This window comes from Megalops cyprinoides, chromosome 5 (genome assembly GCF_013368585.1).
Source record: "Megalops cyprinoides isolate fMegCyp1 chromosome 5, fMegCyp1.pri, whole genome shotgun sequence".
NCBI lineage: Eukaryota > Metazoa > Chordata > Actinopteri > Elopiformes > Megalopidae > Megalops > Megalops cyprinoides.
This window is the reverse complement of record NC_050587.1, coordinates 7,777,023-7,800,899: the sequence shown is the minus strand read 5'-3', so window position 1 is coordinate 7,800,899 and position 23,877 is coordinate 7,777,023. Positions and strand designations below refer to the sequence as shown.

General features: G+C 38.5%; 1 protein-coding gene across 1 annotated transcript; it reads right to left on the bottom strand.

Annotated features, from left to right (window-relative positions):
- Positions 1-936: 936 nt before the first annotated feature.
- gdnfa (glial cell derived neurotrophic factor a) lies at positions 937-7,986 on the bottom strand. Its single transcript, XM_036528711.1, has 2 exons — positions 7,839-7,986; positions 937-1,478 (listed from the first exon to the last, which is right to left on the bottom strand). The coding sequence occupies exons 1-2, from the start codon at positions 7,984-7,986 to the stop codon at positions 937-939; spliced, it is 690 nt and encodes a 229-aa protein (XP_036384604.1).
- Positions 7,987-23,877: the final 15,891 nt, after the last annotated feature.

Here is a 23,877-nt window from a genome sequence, read left to right as displayed (position 1 = left end):
TTCAGCTACCACTTGTACCCAAAATGTAATTTTAGAGAAAACAGGTTGCATATTTCCTATGAAAGAGCTGAGCTTTTGACAACTACATTTCCATGGTTGCACCAAGACTTCAGCTACTTCAGCAAAGTCTGCTTTTACCCATAAACACATTATACTTTCGAACCATCCATGCTTAAAAGTTAAAATAATAAAAAATTGTAATGCTGACTGTAATAAATAACAATCTTAATAAGTTAATTTTTAAATAAATACATATTTCATATATAATTCAAAATATCACAGATATGAGAAGATGCATAGCATCATTAGTTAACCAAGACTGGTAGCTGTGAAAAGCAGGAAGTGCCAATTAACACAGCTGTCTGTACTGTAGACCACAGTTTGCACACAATTCCACAATTCCTCCCAAGGGAATTCAGAAGCAACAACTCTTGTGTTGTTAACAGTATGTTCTATGTATTATGTCCAAATAAGCTACAAAGGCTCTATATATTTTTAAACTGTGCTCATCAGCAATTGTGAGAATAGGAAAATACTTCCTCGAACAAATATATATTTCAATGTTAATACATTTTAGCAATGACCCCTGCCTCTGGGCAGATTGTTGTGTTTTATGAAGTACTGAATAAAGGCTACTTCCTCCTACACTGTGACATTTTACTGATATATAGTAATTCTTCATACATGAGAACATTCTCTAGTTTTAGTTCTCTGGAACACAGGAAGCACCTCCATCCACCCATATCCCGTTTGGGTCTCAGTCATACTCAGTGTGAGGGAACCCTCTCTGCTGTTGAGGTTCATTGTGTTGGTCTTGATTCTACCCCACCCTCACACCATTTTTAACCCATGGAACTGTCCACTTGTCAGTGTCACCTGTACAAAGGTACTTCACTGCTTCTGTTGTATCTGACTCTCTCTCCCTCTAGCAGGGAGTCAGACACAGCCACACCTCTTGGCGGAATGCTTCTTGAGAACGTGATACACCAGGCTGTCGTCCAGGAAGGAAAGGTCATCATCAAAGGCGATGGGGCGGCAGCAGGTTCGGGAAGGCACGTCCTGGTCCAGCTTCTTGTTGCGGATGAGAGTGTTCAGGATCTTGTCATAGTTGGTCTCTGCATCAACACAGGGGCCGCTACAGTACTTGAAGATCAGCTCCTCTTGTGTCCGATAGCCTAGACCCAGGTCCATCACCTTCAGGTGGATCTGTTTCAGCTGACATCCGTGCCCCAATCCCATGGCAAGCTCATGCTGCCTTCCTTTTTTCCTGCGACCCCTTCCAGGTTGTCCCTGTCTCCCCTTCCTTCTGCGCCTCTTTCGCCCGCCGCCTGTCTTTGCTGTTTCCCTTGATCTGTTCCACTCCTTCCGTCTCTGGGAGCCATCGTCCTGCTCAGAGGACCTCCTCTGTCTGCCAATGGCTGCTTTGAGGAAATCCACAACATCTTTTAATGTCTCTGGATATTGAGCAGCTATGTCATCTGTGTGAGAGCGATGAGAAGAAAGACTCACATTAGAAACTATACTCATAACTTGCCCCAAACCACTTTAAGAGCCACAGCTCCAGTATTACTTATTTCCAAATGGAGAAATAAAGGCATCCTCAGGTAATCAATCTGGGCAGAATTATTTTTTATGGGAGGTGTGAAATGAAAGTGTGGTCAATAACTTAAATGTAATAGCTGTCCCAATTGTAGACATTATGCCATGCAGTAGAAAGGAAAATAGCACACTGGATATACTGTATATATAGTACAAAATACAGATCAATGTTATTCAATACATTACATGGATTATGAAAGTATTATGAGAAGGATATAGACCCTTTCAAAAATGTAGAAAAGGGCAAAGATCCAGGTAACAAACATGGAGATGAAGATTTAAGAAAAATACTTAAGATACTTGATCTCTTTGGTATCAGTACAAGGACATTGAGGTTTTTACATTTTTAGCAGATAAATAAACTGGGACTGTCAACGGAGTAAGAGGATAAAGGTGAAAATTTGCTGGTGAATTTCACACCAACACTACAAAATGTTATCAGCGCATCATTTTCAACTATTATTGACTGTCCATTGATTGAAATAGTTTATCAGAATTTGGGTGGAAGCAGAACACAGACTTAACCACATACAAAGTGTTGTTTAATTACAATTAAAATTGCTCTTTTGCCTTGTTCCAAATGCTTCAAATGCTTAATATGCACAGAAAATATCCACAACTGAAACAAAAATTATCTCTCAGTGATCTTTGATGTCTTATGCATTCACTAAAGGAAGAGATCAATCCGATCCAATTTCTTCAAGCTCACTCCCATTGACCACATCATATGGTGTGAAAAGCCTCTGCAAAGAGAATAGCACCTTCTGGTGTGCTGCGACTCAGGGATGATATTCACATCAATTCTTCTAATGATACCGATGACAATATTTACGGCCATGAAAACATCAAAGGGAGAGATGTGCTCATGCTTTTGGAGGGAGGGAGTCTGTTTGGAACGATAGCTTCATTCAACTGGACTGTATCTAAACAGGACAGCTGTAATGTCTAGCTGGCTGAAGACTCAGAATCTGAGCCCTCCCTTGGCAAGGTTACCTTTCCCACTGCCAGGTGCCAGAAAACATGATCTGGCCAGGCTCACACCTGTCAGAGCCATTAGAGCAGCATCAGGTTAGCCACGCAAGATTTATTTGCTATTGTGCTGTTGTCAAAAGAAATGTGTGCGATGAAGATGGGCCTTGAAATGGGCCTCTGAAACCAAACACAGAGGAGCAACTGAGGAATTGCTTTGACAGACGAATGTAGGAAATAATTCTAATTAGAACTGGCTAAAATGTAGTACTTTATGACTACAATGCATTGCTAGATATTCACCATCACAGCTAGCTATTTTGTCTGTTGTGATATTGATACATATAACATTACTGTACACTGTCTGTCTGATAAATGTATTTGGAAGGTAAATGGATTTGTGCAGTATCTGGCTGGTTTACAAAATGACTATACTATCGACAAGTGAGCTGAGATTACTTTGTCCTGTACAATAACAATTGTATCGGGTAAACATTTGACAAAGGCACTTGCAAAGGCATTTGACCATAAAACATTTAGTATTATTTGTTTGCAGTCTGACTAGCGAATGTTTTGTTGGTATAACTAAAACATGTATAAATAGCTACAATTATCTAACAGTTATGCTATATACCAGGCTAACATAATGTCCTATTTTTTCCACACCATCCAATTTTTAAAGATATTTCTATTAATGATATTTAAAGTATTGTTGTGTCAGATCTCATTGAATTATGGGGCCAATTCTAAAGTCTATACATATGAACTAAAGCCTGTAGGAGGGGCTCACAACCTGACCTTCCATGATGTCACCAAGCAATCACTCCAGAGCCTGAGAAGCAAAGGAGCGCTGCGCAGTGGCACCCTGCAAAGTACCTCTCAGCTGAAGCACTCTGTGTTGTAATAGCAGAGCTCTGAGATTCAGTGCATTATTCATTTCATAGACAAAACCAGCCCTCACTTGACATGAATCCACACCCACTTGGAAGTATCTCAAGTTTCTTGTTGCACAATCCATTGGATAAAATTGGAAAAACTGGGAGCTTTTATGAAAAAAGTGGGTAAAAAGTCATACCAGAACGTTCTATGTGGCCTGTCAAAGATTAAGAAGAACAAGCGCATATATAAGCACATGACTCAATTGCCCGTTCAGTGACAGTACATCTAACTGGTACAACCCTCTTTCTGTGAGTGGCTTTGCTTCTATGACCAGTGTCATAAGAAGTGACTAATGGATCTGAGAAACATACAATGAAAACAAATTGAAAAAATAAAAAAGGAATAATAAAAGAAATGGATTAAGAAAAAAACTGAGAGAGAAGATGAAGTAAGATGATTAAGATAAAGAGCAATTAAAATAAATCAAAGAAACTTTTCTTGGCCTCATATCCTTTTTTTTTTTTTTCCTTTTTCCTGTTTTCACCCTGACTTGCCAATTTTTGCCAAAAGATTTGCCAATTTTCAAAATTGTATACACATTAAGCTTGCCTCACCACAACATCCTTTGCACACAACCAGGCAACAGCTGTTTTTTGCACTAAAAGTTCCACAATGCACCCAAACAAATCAATAAAGATACTTAGACCCTCTCTGATTTTTATTACTTCATATGTTTAAACTCATGTTAAACTACGGTCGGCTGAAAATCTCAAGCACCATATGCTCCTTCTTCTCTCTGACTCTCTGTGGCTGAAACATTTGTTTCTTTTGATGGTATTTTTCTTTCCTTTATCAGAGAATGCAGAATAGCTACAGGACTACAGTCACATATCCCTAATTGATATAATCTTGGAGGATGTTAAACACACCCAAAACATATACTCACATTCCAAGGTCATGCAGAATGGATTTGCCCTCACAAACTAGACAATTTTTGGAATGTAGTCAAGTGGAACAGTTCAGTGGAAAAAAGTTAGTCGAGTTTATGTTTATCAATTTCAGAGAGAGGAACAGATGACAACTGAAGAGAACAGCAGAGATGGAGAAACTAGTGAGCTGTAGTCAGATATAGATAAACCAAAATATAATTGTGGGAAGTTAACTCGCTTGGATTATGACACTAAAAGAACACGAGGATTGAAGACAACAAGCCTGTAAAATGGACATTAGATCTCCAGTCTTCCAAAAATAAAATGATCTCAGTCATTAGAAACAATAAACCAAGAATGAAGTGCTGATAACCACATTTGTAAAATGTGATGCAGCATATACTCCATGGAGAAATGGAGTTCTCAGTTGGAGAACTGAAGAAATAGAGAACCCAAACTGAAATGACCTGAGATTATGTAAGCACTGTGAAATGAAAATTAATAAGTCGAAAAAAACTTTCAATTGCTCATGGGGAAATCTTGTAAGATTACAAGTCATACAAGAGAGGAGAGAACAGAAGTTCTTTTGAAAAAATGGATGTTTTCTGCCTCACAGCTGCTATAACAGTGAGAACTTTGACTTTTTCGTTCTAGCAATGCATGGGCTTTTTTCAGATGCTAATTGGTAATGGGGTCTTTGGAATGATCAGGCCAAAGGTAAAATTATGTTGAACATAAGGAAACTGAATGAGAAGTACTCCTTCAGCCTTTCCTGCTCGATAGCTTTGCATATAATCTAGAACAGTGGTGGACAAACTGTAGATCACCATTGTTGCTACTAATAGGCTTGTGTAAGTACAGTATTATTTATATCATACAGCTACATTACAACAGCAAGACTACCATAATAGCATTGTAAACATTATGATTTCAGTTTGCACTATTAAATTAGAAAGACAGCAATAAAAAAAACAAAAACTATGTTATAACAAGTACAAAGTTATTAAGGATAAAGTTAAACATACTAACAATGTTATGATTATATTTACTGTATGTTTGTATTGATATCTCATGTCCATACATGTCACTAAGGAATCAAGTTCAATGGTTGTATCACCTTAGCTAGCCACTTAAGTGCATTGTCTCCATACAGATAGCACAGTATCTTACTCTGATCTGTGTTGAGATCTGAGTTTGCAAAGTATTCAAAGGAAGTATTTCAGTTTCAACAGTGTCCCCCAAAAGTAAATACTTACTATTGCTACAGTCCTGTTGGCTTGATTCTCCAACACAGCTAAACTTTTGTTTTATTTTGAGTCACCACAGTCTGAAATTATGACAATCTGATACTACTATGATAAATAGGGCTGCAACTAATGACTATTTTGATAGTCGATAATTATCGATAATAATCGACTATTTGGATTATGAATCGCACAATTACTCAGTGGCTCATTTACCTATTGGCATTTAAATTTAGCTTGAGGTTGTTTTAGGCATTTGCTAGCTAACAATAAAGACAATGCAGATGAGAACTTCATTCAAAAATATGTCTTTTAATGAATGGTTACTAGGACTAATTCAGTGAGGACAGTTGCTTGCTGGGGAGTACAAGTCTGCTTCGTTTGAAGAAAGCCATCCATGGTAGCATTACGAGATCCAACAAACCCATAACTCGTTCGAATTCATTCGAATGCAACCCACATCTGGCACGCACACACAGACATGAGTTGTAGAAATCTTTTCGCGATTTAGAAAGTATCAAATTCTCTGGTGTTCTCTAAACTTGTGCACTCGGCAGCAACAGTATCTCCAGCCATAAATGTTGCCGTGACAACGATGCACCGTTTAAGCAGAGAATTTCTAAATAGCACATGGGCTCTGGTTTAACAAGTAAGGGCATTAGGAATGTGAACAGGATCGTTGTGAATAATAGGTTATTATTTGCTACACTGTATGTTCAGCGTCATTAATAATTTATTGATCAAGAGAACATGTATTTCAAAATAGGAAACCTTACATCTCATGACGTGAAGTAACTTTTAACATTAACAATAGCTATGCTAACTAGCTAACTTAACGAGACGAGTCTTCATCATTCAGAGAGCCAACGTGCCATCTCTTCAGATGCTCGAGCATAACTGATGTGCTCCCATGCCAGGTAAGGTCAGGTTTGCAAATGTTGTAGTTCACAGATTTAAGAGTGAAATGCTGCCACACTTTTGAGGTCTTTGGTCATAGGTTTTCCGTTAGACAGTAATTACCGGTTTTGCCGGGTAGAATTTATATTGGGGAAAAAAAACAAAAAAACAAATTAAAAACTTGCTGGTCAAAATGTCCAGTAATAATGCTCATATAAAACATAGCTTACATTTTAGTGGCTAATGTTGAGGTGTTGCTCAATCGTTACTGTTCGTTTTACTTAATCGTTACTGTTCATTAAATAGTCAGACTGATTTGAGGTCATTGTCATTCTTTCGTCAACCTAGGTGTACATTATATTTGCATTTGTAAGATAGACTGTTATTGAAACGTGACCGGTAAGTTTCAAATTTGTCTGGTAAAATAAATTCTTTCCCGACACCGGACCGGCAAGAAAAAATCCTAGAGGAAACCCTGTCGTGAAAGTGTTGCCATCTCTATTGGTCACTCCAGTAAAGCAACGTATCTTAGGCTACATGTCTGAGCATTCCGAGTCAGCACGAAAAACACACGCGATGACGTCACAAACTAATCGACAATTAAATTTGTTGGCAACTAATTTGGTCATCAATTTTAGTCAACTACATAGACTATGTCAACCATTCGTTGCACCTCTAATGACAAATATTTACTTTGCACATGATAGAACAACTACCAGTTTCTGTACATGTGCAATACTACTCAAGGTTAATTAACTATTTTGTGAAGAGAAGCAAAAAATATACAATTTTACATTTGAGTACCATGAAGACACATCAAAGTATGCTTAGTTAATGATCATTTTACAGGTCATCAGCTTCATTCCCTTATTGTGAAGCACCACCTTGAAGCAGCTTGCATTTGACAATCACATGCCTACCTGCAATCTTTATAGCAATTCAGAGTGAGATCAGGCAGGGCTCTGTTTTGTTTTTCAATTGTCCATCTGTCGAAGTTTGTCCATATCATTGCTACTTTTTAATGTTAAAGGCTTGGAGCCTTCAACCACATATACTCTAAGACAAAGAGTGCTCAACACAACTCCATTCAGTGTTACATGTTATTAGTGAGCCTTAACTGGTACTTATATGCAGATTTTATGAATCTGAGTTAAACAGCTTTATTGTAGGAATGATTTTGTCCCATTGTAAGAAGGTGACCTTTATATAAGATTCGTACTTAAGCATTATGAGAGTGCACTTCAACGGAAATTGTTGGTCCACACACTATCGTAAACATGTATTTTATGTATTTTATGGCAATATGAGAAGATTCACTCACATTCTTTTTCACTTGTCGTTGACCCTTGTAGTCTGCCAGGTTTGATTTTGGACTCCAGTACAAACTCAGGCTCTTCCAGTAGCACTGATGGAAAGCCAAGTTGCTCCTGAAGGTAAGATGTCTTTGCTGACTGTAGGCTTTGGAGCATAGGACTTGATGAAATGGTGTTCAGCAGCAACAAACAGATGGTCAGAATGTCCCATAACTTCATTTTACACTCATTCCCTATGAAGAAACCTGTAACAAAACAATTCAATTCCATAACTGTTGCCATTTGTCTGCTTAGATATTATTTTTACTTTTTTTCCCTCAAGGACAGAAGCTACCCGGAATATAAAACTCTGTACACATATGATGTTAGTTTATCCAGCAAGACAAAAAATGGCTGCCATCTTGGTTGTGTAGGAAAGCTAGCTAGCTAACAAAAATATAACCAAAGGACTAATAATTAGGACAAACACAGCAAGTCTATCTCAACAGCCTGCAACAACAATTCTAAAATATTTTTTTTTTCTTTAGCAAAGCATCACTTTGTATGTGAGCTAATGACAGCTAGTAAGCTTAACACATGCACCTTAACATCCGTGGGTTCACATTCTTTGCTGCCACCAAATGGACTCTGCTACATGTATGCATGACCTACATTGCTAGCTAGACAGCTATATGGTAAATGGACATATTCAACTCATGCATGGATCGCTCTATCTACTTCATATAACTATAACAATATTCTGATGCTTCTTCTGAGTCCTTTCCCATATTTCTCTGAAGTTGCAAGTGGATAGCTAAGGCTATGATAGCTAGAAGGCCAGGTTTCCTTCAAAACAGGGTTAATTACACCAAGAAAACAACCAATGTTTGACTTTGAAGTTTGCAGACTCTGAAGCGCTTTACTTTCACATGACAATATTCTGAATGGAATATCTACTGTTCATGTTTTGTCATAGTCAGACACATTGCTCTGCACAAAACAAAACAAAAAAACTGAAAGGTCTGGCAAGATTTTAGAAGGGCTCTGAAATGCAGCTCCCATAGTTCCAAGACATTATCTGTAGATGCTTTACTTTGCTACCACACACAAAGAGTAAACTAGGTACTTGCAGATACTGTACAGAGCCAGCCAGGGAAACTGGGGAGAGCAGTGAATCCCTTTTAGCTGCTGGTTTATCATTAATGAGGAAAGGGAATATTCAAAGCCATGATCATACTGAGCTATTAACCAGTTAATAAACTATTAAATGAAGATTTAAAAACAAAAAACAGACTGCCAGACAGCCAGCTGTGTTTGACTGCAAATAATGAAATAATACAACGCAGACTGAATGCAGACTACAGTCTGTGTGTAAACTGTATTCCAGATCAAGTGTTGTCTAGAGTGTAACACTGAGTACAAACTCTGTGTCATGTCACCATGAGAGGTAAAACATTCCTTACCGTCAACATCAACCCTCTGTGGATGGTGATCTGGAGACATATGTTTTATGTGTCCATGCTTCAAAAACTCGGTTGATAGCACCAAAATTGATATTTATTTTTTTCAGCAAACTATTTTCTTAGGCTTTTCTTTTACAGTGTTTTATTTGAAAGCTAATTAATAACCACTGTTAACAATGAACACTGAAACAATGCAACTAGCTGGCAGTTTGGCTTTGTGTAACTTTGCAAAAGGCTGAAGATAGGGGAGGTATGGATAACTTGGATAACATGGATAAGCTAGCTGCATTTCAATGAGGTTACCTACTGCTGGTTTTAACATGACCAGGTCACTTTGATTTTGTATTTTCTTTCATTTTTGAGTCTTCCAGAACATGCATGCAACTACTCAGTGCAGTTTGTGACCATTTCATAATGCATCAACAAACACAGCTCTTCAGGTAGGCTCTCGAATTTTAAACAAGCAGCTGTGTATTCAGAACAGAGATATCTATAGCTAGAGGCCTGAATGCTGGAAAAAAGAAAGACTTTCTGTAAATGAAATGCTGTGTTAGGATAGTCTGTAGACCACCCGAAGAGATGCAGCTGAGAAATGTGTCATTCCACTAGGATGGAGACAACTTCATGAAGAACAAGAGACAAATATTTAATAAAAACCAGCAGGGTGCCCATGACAGTGGTGGAACTGTTTAACTTATACTGCAGCAAAAATCACAGAGATACTGAAAAAATAATTACCATGAGTCAAATTATGTTATGTTTTTATTTGGTTTATTAATTTAAGACTTTTTGCCATGCCACTGTCGCATAGCTACACAGTGACTGCAATTGGCAGTTGCATTCAAATAACCTGTCATATTATTGTTTTTATTTTAAGTGATAAGAAACTGAGGAAAAATACTGTAGCTACATTTAAATAAGTTTCCTTCCACGTTTGAAGAAGTTAGTTAAGGACATTTATCTAGTTAAACTAAAAGGGGTAAAACGTGTAAAACATTGATTTCCATCTTGGCCATTCATTTGGAACTCACTTTAATTAGGACACCATCATCCGTAATCAAATTGTAGTCATGGGATTACTATCTGTCTTTTGTTTTAGGCTTACACCTTAAAGAGCTGCAGACATAAACATGAATATTTCATATTATACTGTAATTAAATGCCAACGAGTTTATGTCTGAGATGGAGTAAGAATGTAATTACTCCCTGTAAGTTCCCATTTGTTGATGACCATTACTGTATTATTGTTTCCATGGGTCGATGGCAGTACACTAATTTACGCTTTCAGCTCACGCCACGGTCAGTCGTCTGTCTCATAAATCGTGCTGCCTTCATACCCGGCAACATTCTCTGCAGGTTATCAGTTAACTTCACCACAATTTACAAAGAAGTCCCTGAGAACTGTCACCAATGTTCTCACTTAAAAAAATACTTCAAAAACATCACTTCGAGCACGATAGGAAAACATTCCTTAAAATCTCCAGGAAATGTTAGCCTATACATTAACGTTACGAGGTCATAAGAGAAATCATTGTGAAAATATCATCCAAAAACCTTACTACAGCCTATATGTCCCGTATTAAAAACGTTTGTAAAACTTCGTCAAAGCATATAAATTTACACAGGAATTTAACAACACTCCGGTAACATTCCCATAACAACAAAACGGTCCCAAAACACTGTGGGAAACTAATATTTTAGCTCAACACTACACAAGCCACGACCAACCACTACAAAATCCCCCGTGTACTTTTGTCCTCTTACTCCCAACTCACCTTATATCGGGCCCATGTAGACCTGACGACGTTAAAAACAGTGTAAAATTCCAGGTAAAGCTGATAATGATGCCGTAAAATGGCCAAGTCTTGGTATCCAGGAAAAAATGAGAACCTTATGTTCATCTTTTGGCATGCACGCATTATTTGGCATGCACACATAAGCAAACACCCATCTATACTATGTCCCGACCACAAGAAATAAACTCATCCTCCTTCCCATATCATTATATCCTCAATCCCTTAAGGCTTTCTCATCCTCAAAGACATCGCAGCGTATGGGGATCAAACGGTACACTGGAGAATTCTTCAGTCTGAGACTCAGGCTTCTGGATCTGAATTGCGTAATAACGGCATCCTGAAATGCGCGCTGGAAATCTGAGCACCAACAGCAACTGCAAGGAGTTAAATGAAGACATCGAGGCTCTTGTAGAGGGGGGTCCTCACAGTATTGACGCCAAGTGTTCTTAGTAAGAAAAGAACACGAAATGTACATACACGTGTTCCTTTCACTGATGTAACACGCAAAATACCATTCACGATTTTTATTTTTTTAGAATTAGAAAAATCCAGGAATTCCACGATTCAAAAAAGTGGGGAAATGGTTTTTCCGCATTAAAAAGGCGAGAATACTTTTAAAACACCCCATGCCCATGTCTTCAAGACTGGGTTCTGTTATGTGTCTGGTGTGGCTTGGCAAAATCACGTTTGAAGAATCGTTAAGGTAAACGTGTGGATCTCACCTCGCTCAGATTTCTGACAGGATGCTGTCCATGGAAATAAAATTGCAGAGTCAAATTCACTGACTCATCTGTAAAACTCTGGACTCCCTATGATGCTTCAGTTTGTAATGGCGCCAGAATCACGTGGTAGTTCGCTTACCTGCTCTTCCTCAAGTCTTTCTGATCTATGCTGTCTGCTGCTGAGCCCCCAATGGTCCTTTATCGTTCAAGGACTTTGAATGTTGGATGTCTTACTTGGGATACCTGCTAGATTTATTCAGTAATCTGACCAATGGCCAGGGCACATATACTGTAGATGTACATGTATTTATACAGTAAATGCACAGTGACCCATTTTGCGTATATGAATTCAGGGCATTTTAGGTCAGAGGTGGAGATCACTAGCAATGGAACAGTGTGCTGTCAGACAAATATTAAAATAATATAGAAGTTTATAAATTAGGATCCTATTGAGTGTCACCATGGGGTCTTTGAAATAACAATAGTTTTCTTATCCCTTTCATGTTTTCTACAATCTCCCTGCTAATTATTCACAATACACATTTTTACAGTGTTGCATCATGGAATCCTTTAAATAAAAATGTATAGAGTAGACTGCGCGTAGTAGCATACTAGAGCAAAAATGTAAACATTAGAGCAAAAATGTAAACCTAACCCTTATTTAATCGAAGCAATTGACTACAGGCCCTATTACAGCCACACACAGTTAAATTAATGCCAAGTGTCTTTACCAATTGGTTTGTTTGTGTAGGGGGCATAATGCTAACTGTCTCTTCAGACCATAAATGCTATTTCTGGAGCTGATTTGAATTTGTGACATTTTCATAGAATTTCAAATCCCATGTGTATCCAGTACTTTACTGGATTTGGGATTAAATTACTATATGATTCACTGGGTCTATAGAACCAAAAATAATTAAATCAAGAAAGAACTCCTTTGTGCGTAAATATGACAGAAAAAGTTTTGTTTGTTGTTTGAAATCCCCATGTGATGTATTCATTTGTGATTACTGAGTAGGCAGACCACATCATCGACATGTGCGCAGTGATTAAGCTACGACTCATGAGAGCATTCTTTTCAAGGCCTGTGGGCAGACAGACATCACTTTGACATCAATTTTTGATGTCAAAGCACAGAGTACAACATTCACCAAGCAATAAGGGCTTGGAATGGCATTTTGAACACTGAAAATATGAGGTGACTTTCTGTTCACTCTGACCAAAGCAAGTAACCTCTATACTCACAATTAACTAGGACATATTATTTATTCAGCCAAACTGCATTGTTTTCAGACAAATAGTGTAATGCCTTCGGCTTCAATATAGTGGCCACAAAGGTAAACGGTTACAATTTCTGTGGTCCTTGGGCCTTCCTTTGCTTCCAGTATGCATTGTAAATAGCATTTTTTTTTACTTTTTTATTTCAGCAGCTCCTGAAAAGGTGGCATTCTAGGAACTGAAACCACTGTGAGCTTGCTTTGCAAGTGGCAGGAAGATTGCTGGTTTCTGCATATGCACAACAATATTGAGAGATAAGAAGCTATTCTGAGAATGACAAAAATATTTTACATATGAGTTCCACAAACTCTTCAAAATGCAGGTGTACACAACTATCAGCATACACCATCTGGCAGAAGCAATAGCCTAACTGGGAAACTCAGAGTGTGTAATAGTGCATTGTGAGTAAGTCATGGACCTAGTAGGACGGCCAGCACTTCTGCCACTTACAGGAAGTTCAGCAATGTGAGCTGGGTGAGTAAACCCACCATCCGTTGAATTTTTACTGCAAACATCCTTAACAATAAGGATAGCTATACCATGCATGACCATAGCCTTGACATTCTCTGTCAGTGGACATGTGTTGATGTATGATTTTGCATATATCTTGTGCTGTTGTGCCAGAATACACGTGCTTTACATACGCTCTACACCAGCTATGCTTCTGCAGTCCTCTGTGAAGCATTGGACTTAACTGTATTTTGGATTTGGATGAACCAATAATTGTGAAATTCTGCCAATGCCTGTCAGTGGGGGGAAACAATGTCAGAATTTTGATGCAGGCTACATGATATCAATGTTACAGCAGTGCACAAATCAAGCTTGCAAGAAGATATGCGAAGGCATCCATAGTCAAACTGGCTGGACTACCTAAATGGCAATTTTTTAATGTGCTTTCAGGTTTCTTCTTTTTAACTGTTCTGCAATAAGCACTACAGGCTTTGTTTCCTGAAAAGAAAAAAAAATGTCACTTATTTATATTATAAAACTTAAGTTGCAGTTTCCTGGGTCATTTTAAACATCCCACAGTAGTGATGTCTTTGCATACACTTGAGGCACATCCTGCTGCTGAGTGTAAAGGCCACAAGAAAGTATTTACTACAAGGAGCTGTAAATTGTAATCATCTGTAATTGCATGTGTGATGCTGTCTTTATCATTTTAATTTCCCAGAGACATTTTTTTTCATCTTCCAGTTATTACTAGCTAGCCAGACATTTGTCCAAGATGCTACTGAAGGACAAAGATTTTAATTTTGCCACTATGGCATGTTTTGATTTACAGGGTCCACCCCTCATTATTTTGTAATATACATTACTGTATGAGTCTGCTTGAGACTATAAGCACAGCTACTGCTGTCATGTTGGAACGTTACATTCTCTCAGAACTGGCATAGCATCAACTCTTCAAAACAGCTTCCTAGGTCATTGTTATACATCTCCCACAGAAACAGCAGTATGGTATAGTGTCTGAACTGCAAATATTTCATTATAATTGGATTGATCTTTCTCTACATCTGGGAGTTATCACAATGTTTTTCTGATAGGCTGTTAATTCACAGCTGTGCAGTTAACCCCTTGTGTTCATTGCAATTATTCCTTTGTGCTTTGTGGCACAAATGAGGTTAGGACAGATTTTTCAGTTGACATGAAGTTTACGCTGTAGTTTTCTTACAGGTATAGATAACACAACAACAACTAGTGACCTACAAGTGAAAGAGAAGAAGCAAGTTTCAAGTCCTGTTTTGCTCATGACAAAAACATTTGCACTGAATTGGATTTAGACCTTGGAAAATTGCTTGATTCAAAATGAGTTAAGATCATTCTGGGATTTGGCTGCCACCAAGCATTTTTGTGACTTGTGACTTGAAAGTTGTATTTAAAAAAACATCCTGAAGAAAATTATTTTAGAAATCATTTCTCCAAAGTATGTCTACTCATACATGAAAAATGTTACAGAACATAAAATATTGTAGTTTTGTGGGCATGTCTTTTCAAGATTATGCATTGAACGTGAGACATTTTTTCCTTTTCATTGTGCTTTGTAATAGTTTTATTACCACATCTGTGGTGGTAAGAATGGAACATGATTTCGATGTAAAACATGAGACTTTGAGGTTTGCATCTCTGATGTATATACCCCCTGTGGCTCCAAACATTTATACTGCTCATAAGCATTCACAGGGCAGCAGTTGGCTTGCATTGGATAGGAAGTCCAGGCCATCGTTGGATAGGAAGATTCTCTCCCCAGCCACTTTGTGGATGGGGAAATTACACCTGTAACATGCCATATTCCACCAATGGCCATCTCTCTAGCAACATGATAGTCTCCAGATTTAAATTATAAACTGATGGATATTTTAATTGAAAAACCTTCATTGGTCTGTTCTGTACTTTATGTAATTTGATTTACTTTATTAACTGCTAACTGGAGTGTCTGTTGACCACATTTTCCCAGGTTTACAAAATTTTCTATACATATATATACATACACAAAGTAGGTGTAGATGTACTTTCAAAAGTCAATTATGCAGTGGAATTTTTGGCCTTGTGCTTTCTTTAAATGAAGATGCATGAACACTTAAATAATTCAAATAACTGAATAGCTCAAAATGTACTGAATTATCCATTTCTGACTGTTTGAACAATCTGTGACTGAAGCTTTAGACACAAACCCTTATGTCTGATGACAGCAGATCATGGCCGGATTACCGACTGGGCACGCAGGGCACGTGCCTAGGCACCTCCTACAACCAGGGGGCCGCCGATGACACTGTTGTGATATCACTATAGCTGAGTCACTGAAAGAAATTACATCTACACACGCACTTTGACTATGAGCCAATAAGGGCACAATGTTAGTATCATATGGAAATAAACAACTGTGATTGGTACACTGTGTCATACAAACATGATACTAATGTGAAGTCTGATCGCTTATTGTGAAAATGATGATGTGGAAACCTTCCTAATAACGGAACACTGTCAACCCTGTCTGTTGTGGCGGTTAAAACTTAATCCTCGCAGAAACGTTGACTCCTCTTGAGAAGTGGTGGACAATCACAAATTACGTGCATTTTGAACAAGCTGGCAATAACCGGCAAGGCAATTCCATCAGACATCTAATTTCGACAGAATTATAGCCGACTTGAATAAAGACAGGGCTACTTTACAGCCGTGAATTACTCGTTGCAGATTGCATCAAAAATATTTATACTATTTCGATGCAGATGTGACTAATGTGATTACATTTATGTGAAACATAATGAAACATATATTAAAGGCATACAATGTCATCCTCCGAAACTTGTTGCCAATACGCCCCCGCCCAACATTCCACACGTCTGCATTGTCTAAATGGTGTAGTCAGACTGAATTCAACACGTGGCCATGTCGGATCTCAAAATTGCTGCCGTTTGTGCCATACAGGCACTAAGCCCCGCCTCGATTACCTTTTGCTAAACTGGACGAGCTACCATAACCAGCGCAAGTGTACTGCGGAGACAGGGTGTAGACAACAGCTATTTCCGCGAACAAACGTCAGCAAGTATTAAATAGTCGTTTTTTGTTGTTGTTTTTTTTTTTTTTTTTGGAAAACACATGTTTAATTTCAGTGTTGCATCCATGCTGTGAAATAATCAAAAGAAATAAGCGCCGATTGGACAGGGTTGAGATAAATATTATACCGGCTACCATGCTACATTACATCCGTTAAAGTTAACAGTAGTTAAAGTTAATACTAGGACATTTATAGCGAAGTTAACGTTTGCAAACACAATATTCGTGACAGGAATGTATCCTACCATTCCAACAAAACAGGCTACCATCACATTCCTTGGGCCTCCGTGGGTTAACACATAATCAATTAATTAATGTTAATGCAGCGAACGGAAACACTCCCTCAGTAGCCCCCACAGATGGACTGTCAACGGTGGACCCACGTCTTTATATCTTTGTATCGCCTTTGTATGATAAGATACTTGCTCAGATAATGAGCGGATGGGCAGCAAGTTGAGAGGGGGAACCACTGACTAATTGGCAGTGAAATGCACCTTGGTTGCTGCTCGTAGGCTCAATTTTTACCTTTCGCGAGTTTTTTTTTTTTTTTTTTTTGAACAATGGGAAAAAGGGAGTGAATGGGTTTGTGTGTCAGTTATAATATTTTAGGTCAATAAATTTGAATATAGATAAATACATATATCTATTTAGATAGATTATATCTATCTATGCATCTTTTTGTATCCTTTATATCTATATTGGACTTATTTGATATTTTATATGTTTAATAATTAATGTTGACAATGCCCCAGACTCTTTACCAAAAACAATATTTTAATATTTTATAGCACCAAACACATCAGCCAAGAACTCAGTTTCACCAGATGAAAGTTTTTTTCTTTTTTTATATATGTATGTTTATGGTGCCCCATGTTTACACTCTAAATCATATCTTAATATTTTGTTATGGAACCAATAAATGAAGTCGTCTTAATCATATGAAATGAAAGCAAGTTGTTTTCACATGTCTGGTGGAAATTTAATGCACTCCAAATAAGAGACTGATGAGACTCAAAAGTCTCACTAAATCTCAAGGTTTACTGAAAGTGGGGGTATAGTGTGGCTTGTGAAGGAGAGCCTTCACCTCCCTAAATGCATTTTAATTGTTAGTTTGTATTAGTCATTAATGTTAAATATTTTAGGGCAGCGGTCCCCAACCTTTTTTTGCACCACGGACCGGTTTCATATACACATTATTTTCCCGGACCGGCCGTTGGGGTGGGGTGGGGTGGGGTGGGGGGGCTGTCTACGCCTACAAGTTGAGTATGGCCGCTTTTTCATAACATTTTAGTTTACGTAGGTCTAACGTGATGATGTTATTAAAAACGTTAAGTGCATAGTTCTTTCAATGACCATATACTAAAAACACTGCAACCCGAAGTGTGTTCCTTGCTGGAAATTGAAGCAACGTTTTCAGTGCTTTTGTGCTTTTCTCAGGATATTCAGCCTTGATTTTAACAACTTTTGTTAAAAAATCATGTCAGTTAGCTAGCTAGTACAAAGTTGACAACACAGCTCAAGCAGACCGTATAGTGATGAACTCACGGCGCGCGCGTAACTCAAGTTCAAAATCTGTAAACTGTTGTGGGCGTGAGAGATATTAGAGTGGTGGGAAAAGGACCAATAGACTGCACCAAGTTCAATGTAATTACTACACGAAAAGCCTATAATTGTATATAATTATTATTGTAATATTATTTTATTTTACCGATTAAAGAAATTAAAAAATAAATTATTTAGCCTTTCCGTGTGGCCCGGTAGCGAATGTGCCGTGGCCCGGTTTTTGGGGACCGCTGTTCTAGGCCCCTTTGTCTTCAATCCAACTCAAACTTACCAATAGCAGATCATATTTCATCAATTCCATCAAAACTAGATTTAATTGCTTGCCTGTTGTCAATGTAAGTCTGTGTGCATGTGAAGTCACACCTACCTAATCAGAGGCACATTAAATACAGGTGTGTGTGGGTACTGCTAAGAGACTCTTGTGAGCAGCTTCTGTCCAAGGCCTGGTTTCTTTGTATTTTAAACTTTTTTTTTTTTTTTGAAAGTTTGTTCTTTTGTTTAGTGAGAAGCATTTGCTAGCTTCCTCATGTGGCTTATTTTTTGAGTAATGCAGTCAGAATTTGAAGGTATTTGTGTCTAATATGCTTTCTGATTTATAAAAAAGCAGAGCTGTGCCACAGCCCTGTAGTGATCAGCATCAACTCAATCAGTTTCTGACAAAATTGCTGAGAATGGCATGTCCTAGTGTTTATTATACATGTATTTGGTATTGATTTTCAGATGGATTACTTGTTACACTGAGTGGGGTGGTGCTGATTGGTGAAGGAAATACCACAAATGCTTTAGCAAAGGATGCTGGCTCTGTGAGTGAACTGATTTAGGGTGGGACCCAGTTTCTGCAGCGTTCCCTCCCATCTATGCCCACTAATCTGACACCACCATCTGCTGAGAACAGGCTGGGCCCTCCTCCAGTGTTAACAAGGTCCCAGTGCTGAAGGAGTCACTGGAATCACACTGACTGCTGTAGAACGGGAGTGTCTCTGAGATAGATCAAAGGCCTGGTCTGTTCAGCCACCCGACAGCTCTGTGTAACATGATATCCAGAGGTTTCTGTCACCAGTCTGAGCATCTGCCATGCTCTGTTTCAACCAGTTTATTCCTCAAGAGGATACAGATTGTTTTTCATGCTGAGTTCTCTCTTCTGTGGCTTACTTGCTGTCATTTCTTTCCAAATAACAGAGAAGTCTGTCTCTATCATGCTCTGCCCCCACCCCAGTCTTAGTTTTCATCTGTCTTAACCAATTCTTTACACCACACAAAAATAGTTTTCTATCCAGTCTTCAGATGTTTACTTTCCTGTGCACACAGGTAAGCAACCAACTCAAGTAACTGCACACATGTGTATGGAGTAGCTTTAACTGAGAACATTCTTGTGCCTTTAATTATCAGTTGCAAAACCTTCTTTGAATCAGTGAGTGTATGTAACACTAAAGATGGCCCCAGTCAAAACACATGTCATATACTATTTTAATTTTATGAAATAGTATATGATCTCAGTTCAAGATAACATGAGATCTAGCATTCTGAGGTCATACACTATTTATAAGGACTTTTTTCTTATGCATGTGGACACCCAGACCTTTAAAATATAACTTTCCTGTCCAGCAGATTTCACTGCTTGCATCAGTCATCTGGTTTATTATTGGAATGCCTTACATTACTTTAGCTATTGCATCAGGCCCCCATCTCCGTAAAGAGTCCCAGGATAATCAAATTCAGGATTGGAGTACCAAGCCAGGAAGAATCTGCTGCCTTGCCCTTATAAGGTTTGTAGCGCAAGCAATGAAACTCAGCTGTTGCTCACCCTGAGAAGGGAGTCACATTGTTCCACTATGGCAAAAATGATAGTCTAGTTCTAGGTATGTATATGCAATGTAGATGTTCTATACATGCAAATCACCCATGTTAATCTGTTTAGTGATAGTGATATCATGGTCCTGTGCAGGTGGCAGAGATATTCTCATAAGTGATGTGAACTCATAAGTTGCTTTTACTGAGTTCACATCCCGTGTTACTGGAATTCAAGCAACAGCGAATGACATGAAGTTTTTTCCAATATGTATATCGTAATTCAGGATGACACAATTCACAATTCCTTTTTACATAGTGAACAGTGATTATATTTGACTTGAACTCACCAGGAGAAAAACTACACTGTACACAGTGGGCTTGTTAAGAGTTTGGGTGGGTGGGTCTCATGTGTAAGATTTCTTTGGACAGCACTGGGTATATATATGAGGTCAAAAATGCAACTTCTCCCTATACCACACCCTTATGTCAGCTAATATGCATCCTCTTTAACCCTACCCTCAAAAGAAAGGGATGTGTTTGTCCTGCATCATCGACATGCTGCAGAAATGGGATCTCTTTGCTTTCCATGGTTGCTACCAGCTATCTATAGTGAAGTATTAGCAACAATCTCTGTACATCTTTCCTTTGGTACCTAATTTTTCAATCTCTCACTTTGCAAAATGAGGGTTTGATGTCACTGGGTTTATTTTCACATTCTCAAAAAGGCTGGAGGCTCCAGCTTCTCTGTTACCCCTAGATGTTCAAAATTCATGCCCAGTTCTATTCAGTTTCCGGGTCCACAAGTGGAAATCTCCTTCTGAAAGGTGCAGTACACTGTATGGGGAAGACAGATACTTGTATTCATCAAGTATCTCAGACTAAGAAATAAATCCTAAATGCATGAAATTCTGACAGTTACTTCAATTTGCTCCCACTCTTACTCCTAAGAGTAAAAGTAGTAAAACTAAATTTATCGAGATTCTTTAAACTCAAAAGTACTCCTGTCTCAGCAGGTGTGAGTGCACAGCGCAGGTACACGTGAGCTAGCTACACATCAGACATTTATGTTGCATTTCAGTATTTACAGCAATAAATGACAGTGTATGAAATCCATAAATGACTTAATATCTCACAAATCAATTATGTCATCTACAGGGCACATAGGATCACATGTAACACTGTGGAGAGGGGAATTTGGGCTATTTGGAAGAGATGATTTCACATTTTCCATGAAGAAATTGGCAGCTGCCCTGTAAAAGCTAGGTCCACGTGGACTCACGTCGGCAAATGTGGGATTTCCAAGCCTGCTATTGTCAGGGGAATTTTAATGGCAATGGAAATTAGAGTAGGCAATGGGAGGAATTTATGAAGCTTCCTACTCCTACTCCCAGCTGGGTAAAAGACTATTTTCTACAAGTAGATCTCAGTTAATTTTTATGACATGTGAGATGTCGCAAGTGAATGGTAATGATGACATTTTTCAGAGTTCATCCCATAAGTTTAGAAAATGTTAAATAATTGCAGTCGTTGAAAGCAGTAGTGTTGTCATAGTGCTTTAGTTTGTGAACATGATCAGACATCTCATGAATGTGAACAAATGTCAACAATAGTTTCCATTTTAATCAGTTTGAAAGTAAAAATAATGATTTGAAATTATTAACAAAAAAAATCAATTATAAAATGTTTTTCAAGACCGTGTCATTATTATGGTTAATATTGCCTTAATTCCATAATTCTACAGAGGATAACAGGCTAAAAATCCCACACATGCCAACACAAGTCTGCACGTTACAGATAATGTACAGAATTGCTCTAGCTGTTCTTATGCAGCTGGATTTTTTGGGGTTATTGATGCATTTATTCATGGAGAACATGAATTATCATTTTTCAGCTTCCCAATTCCCATCTCAACAGCACTATACATGATCTTATGAGCCCCACAGATGACATAATTCACATTTTATTTGTTGCTAAATGTTGTATTTGAATAGTGCACCAGCATGTGGTCATGACAGTGGAGTCAGCAGCCATAGTTTTTGGAGCTATCCCTCGGTGACATCCTAGTAGAATGAAATTTTAATGTAAATATTTTAGTTACTTTTATAGTTTTAGTTACTTTTATAAACGAAGCGGTGATGTTCTTCTCACAGAAGGAGTGACAATGTCTGACCAATATCTTTAAAACAGCTCTGTGTGGTCAAATATATGCAAATACTATTTGTTCCCCGGAAAAATGTGTGCACACTGCCGGGATGTCCTGTGAGTGACTGCAAAAGGGTTAGAACAACTCACAAAGACCCTTAAATACATGCCAAGGTATGAGCACTTTTAAGTGTAAAAAATCTTGACAATCTTGACACTTTTACTCTTAGGTGTAAGAGTAGGACCAAACTGATATCACTGTCAGAACTTTGGAGCAATCTGGAGCTATTCCCTACTCTGACACACTTGAAGACTTGAAGAAAATGGGCCCTGGGCTCTGGGGCCGGACAATTATGCCATGATGACCGACCCACTTTCACTCATCAGACCCACCGGAACCCCCAGTTTCACACATTGCACCATCTGCACAGCAATCCATTATTAGAGTTGGACAGCAACTGGATCAGCTATTCAGCTTTCAAGGAAATTCAACCTTCAGTATAGATGCATTGTATTTTCTCATTTTTCACATCTTGATGTTTTCTTTCTTTTTTCTATTGTTGGTTTTTGATGATTTGTTCTTCATAGTTAAACTGATGAAGATTGAAACTGTATTCTTCCCATGAGTTTCAGCCATCCTGAGCTGATTCAACATGTTTCAAAAGGGAAATGGGATCTTGCTGTGTCACAAAGGGAGCGCACTAAAAGGGATCATTACACCAAGAGAAAGATCCGGGTCTCCAAAGCAGATGGGGGTTGATCCTTGTGGCTAGGGGGCACAAGAATAAAGAAACCACAAGAAAAAAAGGTGGACATGAGATGGATTAAAACATGTGGCTCAGCTGGGTTGCTTCAATGCAGCTGCCTTTTAGTGTTTCATCAGGTTTCAAGCCCTCTGAAGGAACACACTCTCTGTCACTATTTTGTACACTGAGACAGAAGAAAGATGATAGAAGATACAAGGGTGAACTATGACTGAAAGGTTGTGCATTTTACGGATGTATAATATTTTAGCACGATGAAATGAAAGATAAAGGTGATCAAATGGCAGCAGCCCTCCGTTTTGTGACGTGAAGCTAAAACTGGGCTCCTGGTCTTTAGGGGACAGAGTGAAGTCCTTTCCATTTGAACTGAAGTGTACAGTACCTTCTCATAGTGGGTTAGAGAGCAACATAGCAACATCAACATGATCACCTTCGACTGATAGATAGGATGTTTCAATCCAACTTCAGCCCTATGTATAGCCCCTCTCCCCGTGGCCGGGCAGTGGGGGCGCCAGATCACAGTGTTTTGCAGTGGGACACGAGTGCAGAAGGATATTGTGTGGTGTGTAGGTTTTGTGTGGGGTTGCGTACCTGCTCATCGGGGTCCAGGGAGGGGAGGACTGGAGTGGGTAGCAGGGCAGGGACAGGAGATCAGCTGCGGGTGGGAAACGTAACAGTGTCTCTACCTTTTTAGTGAAATTTTGTGTGTACCTTTTTTTTTTTTAATAAAGAGCGTTGTGTCCCTACTCACCTTGTCCTGGTGTCCTTGTGGCGGGTGGATCCCTAAGGGGGGAATGAACCAGTTGGGACGGGGTTGGGCATTCTGTCCACTCCCGACGCAACCAGCACTGATGGTCCTAATGCCTGACCTGTTCACCTGTTAAATGAAGAATCCTAAATAATGGCAAACAGGGCTGTCATCATTATGAATTATCTAGATGTGTACTACCAGTTTCTTCCCATTTTCTCAAAAAATCTAATAATAATATTATTA

Excerpts from the sequence above, each read along its gene's own strand:
- gdnfa (XM_036528711.1), bottom strand. The coding sequence starts at position 7,986 with ATGCTCCAAAGCCTACAGTCAGCAAAGACATCTTACCTTCAGGAGCAA. Across the intron at positions 1,479-7,838 it reads AACGACAAGTGAAAAAGAAT|ATGACATAGCTGCTCAATAT; the intron begins GTGAGTGAATCT and ends GCTCTCACACAG.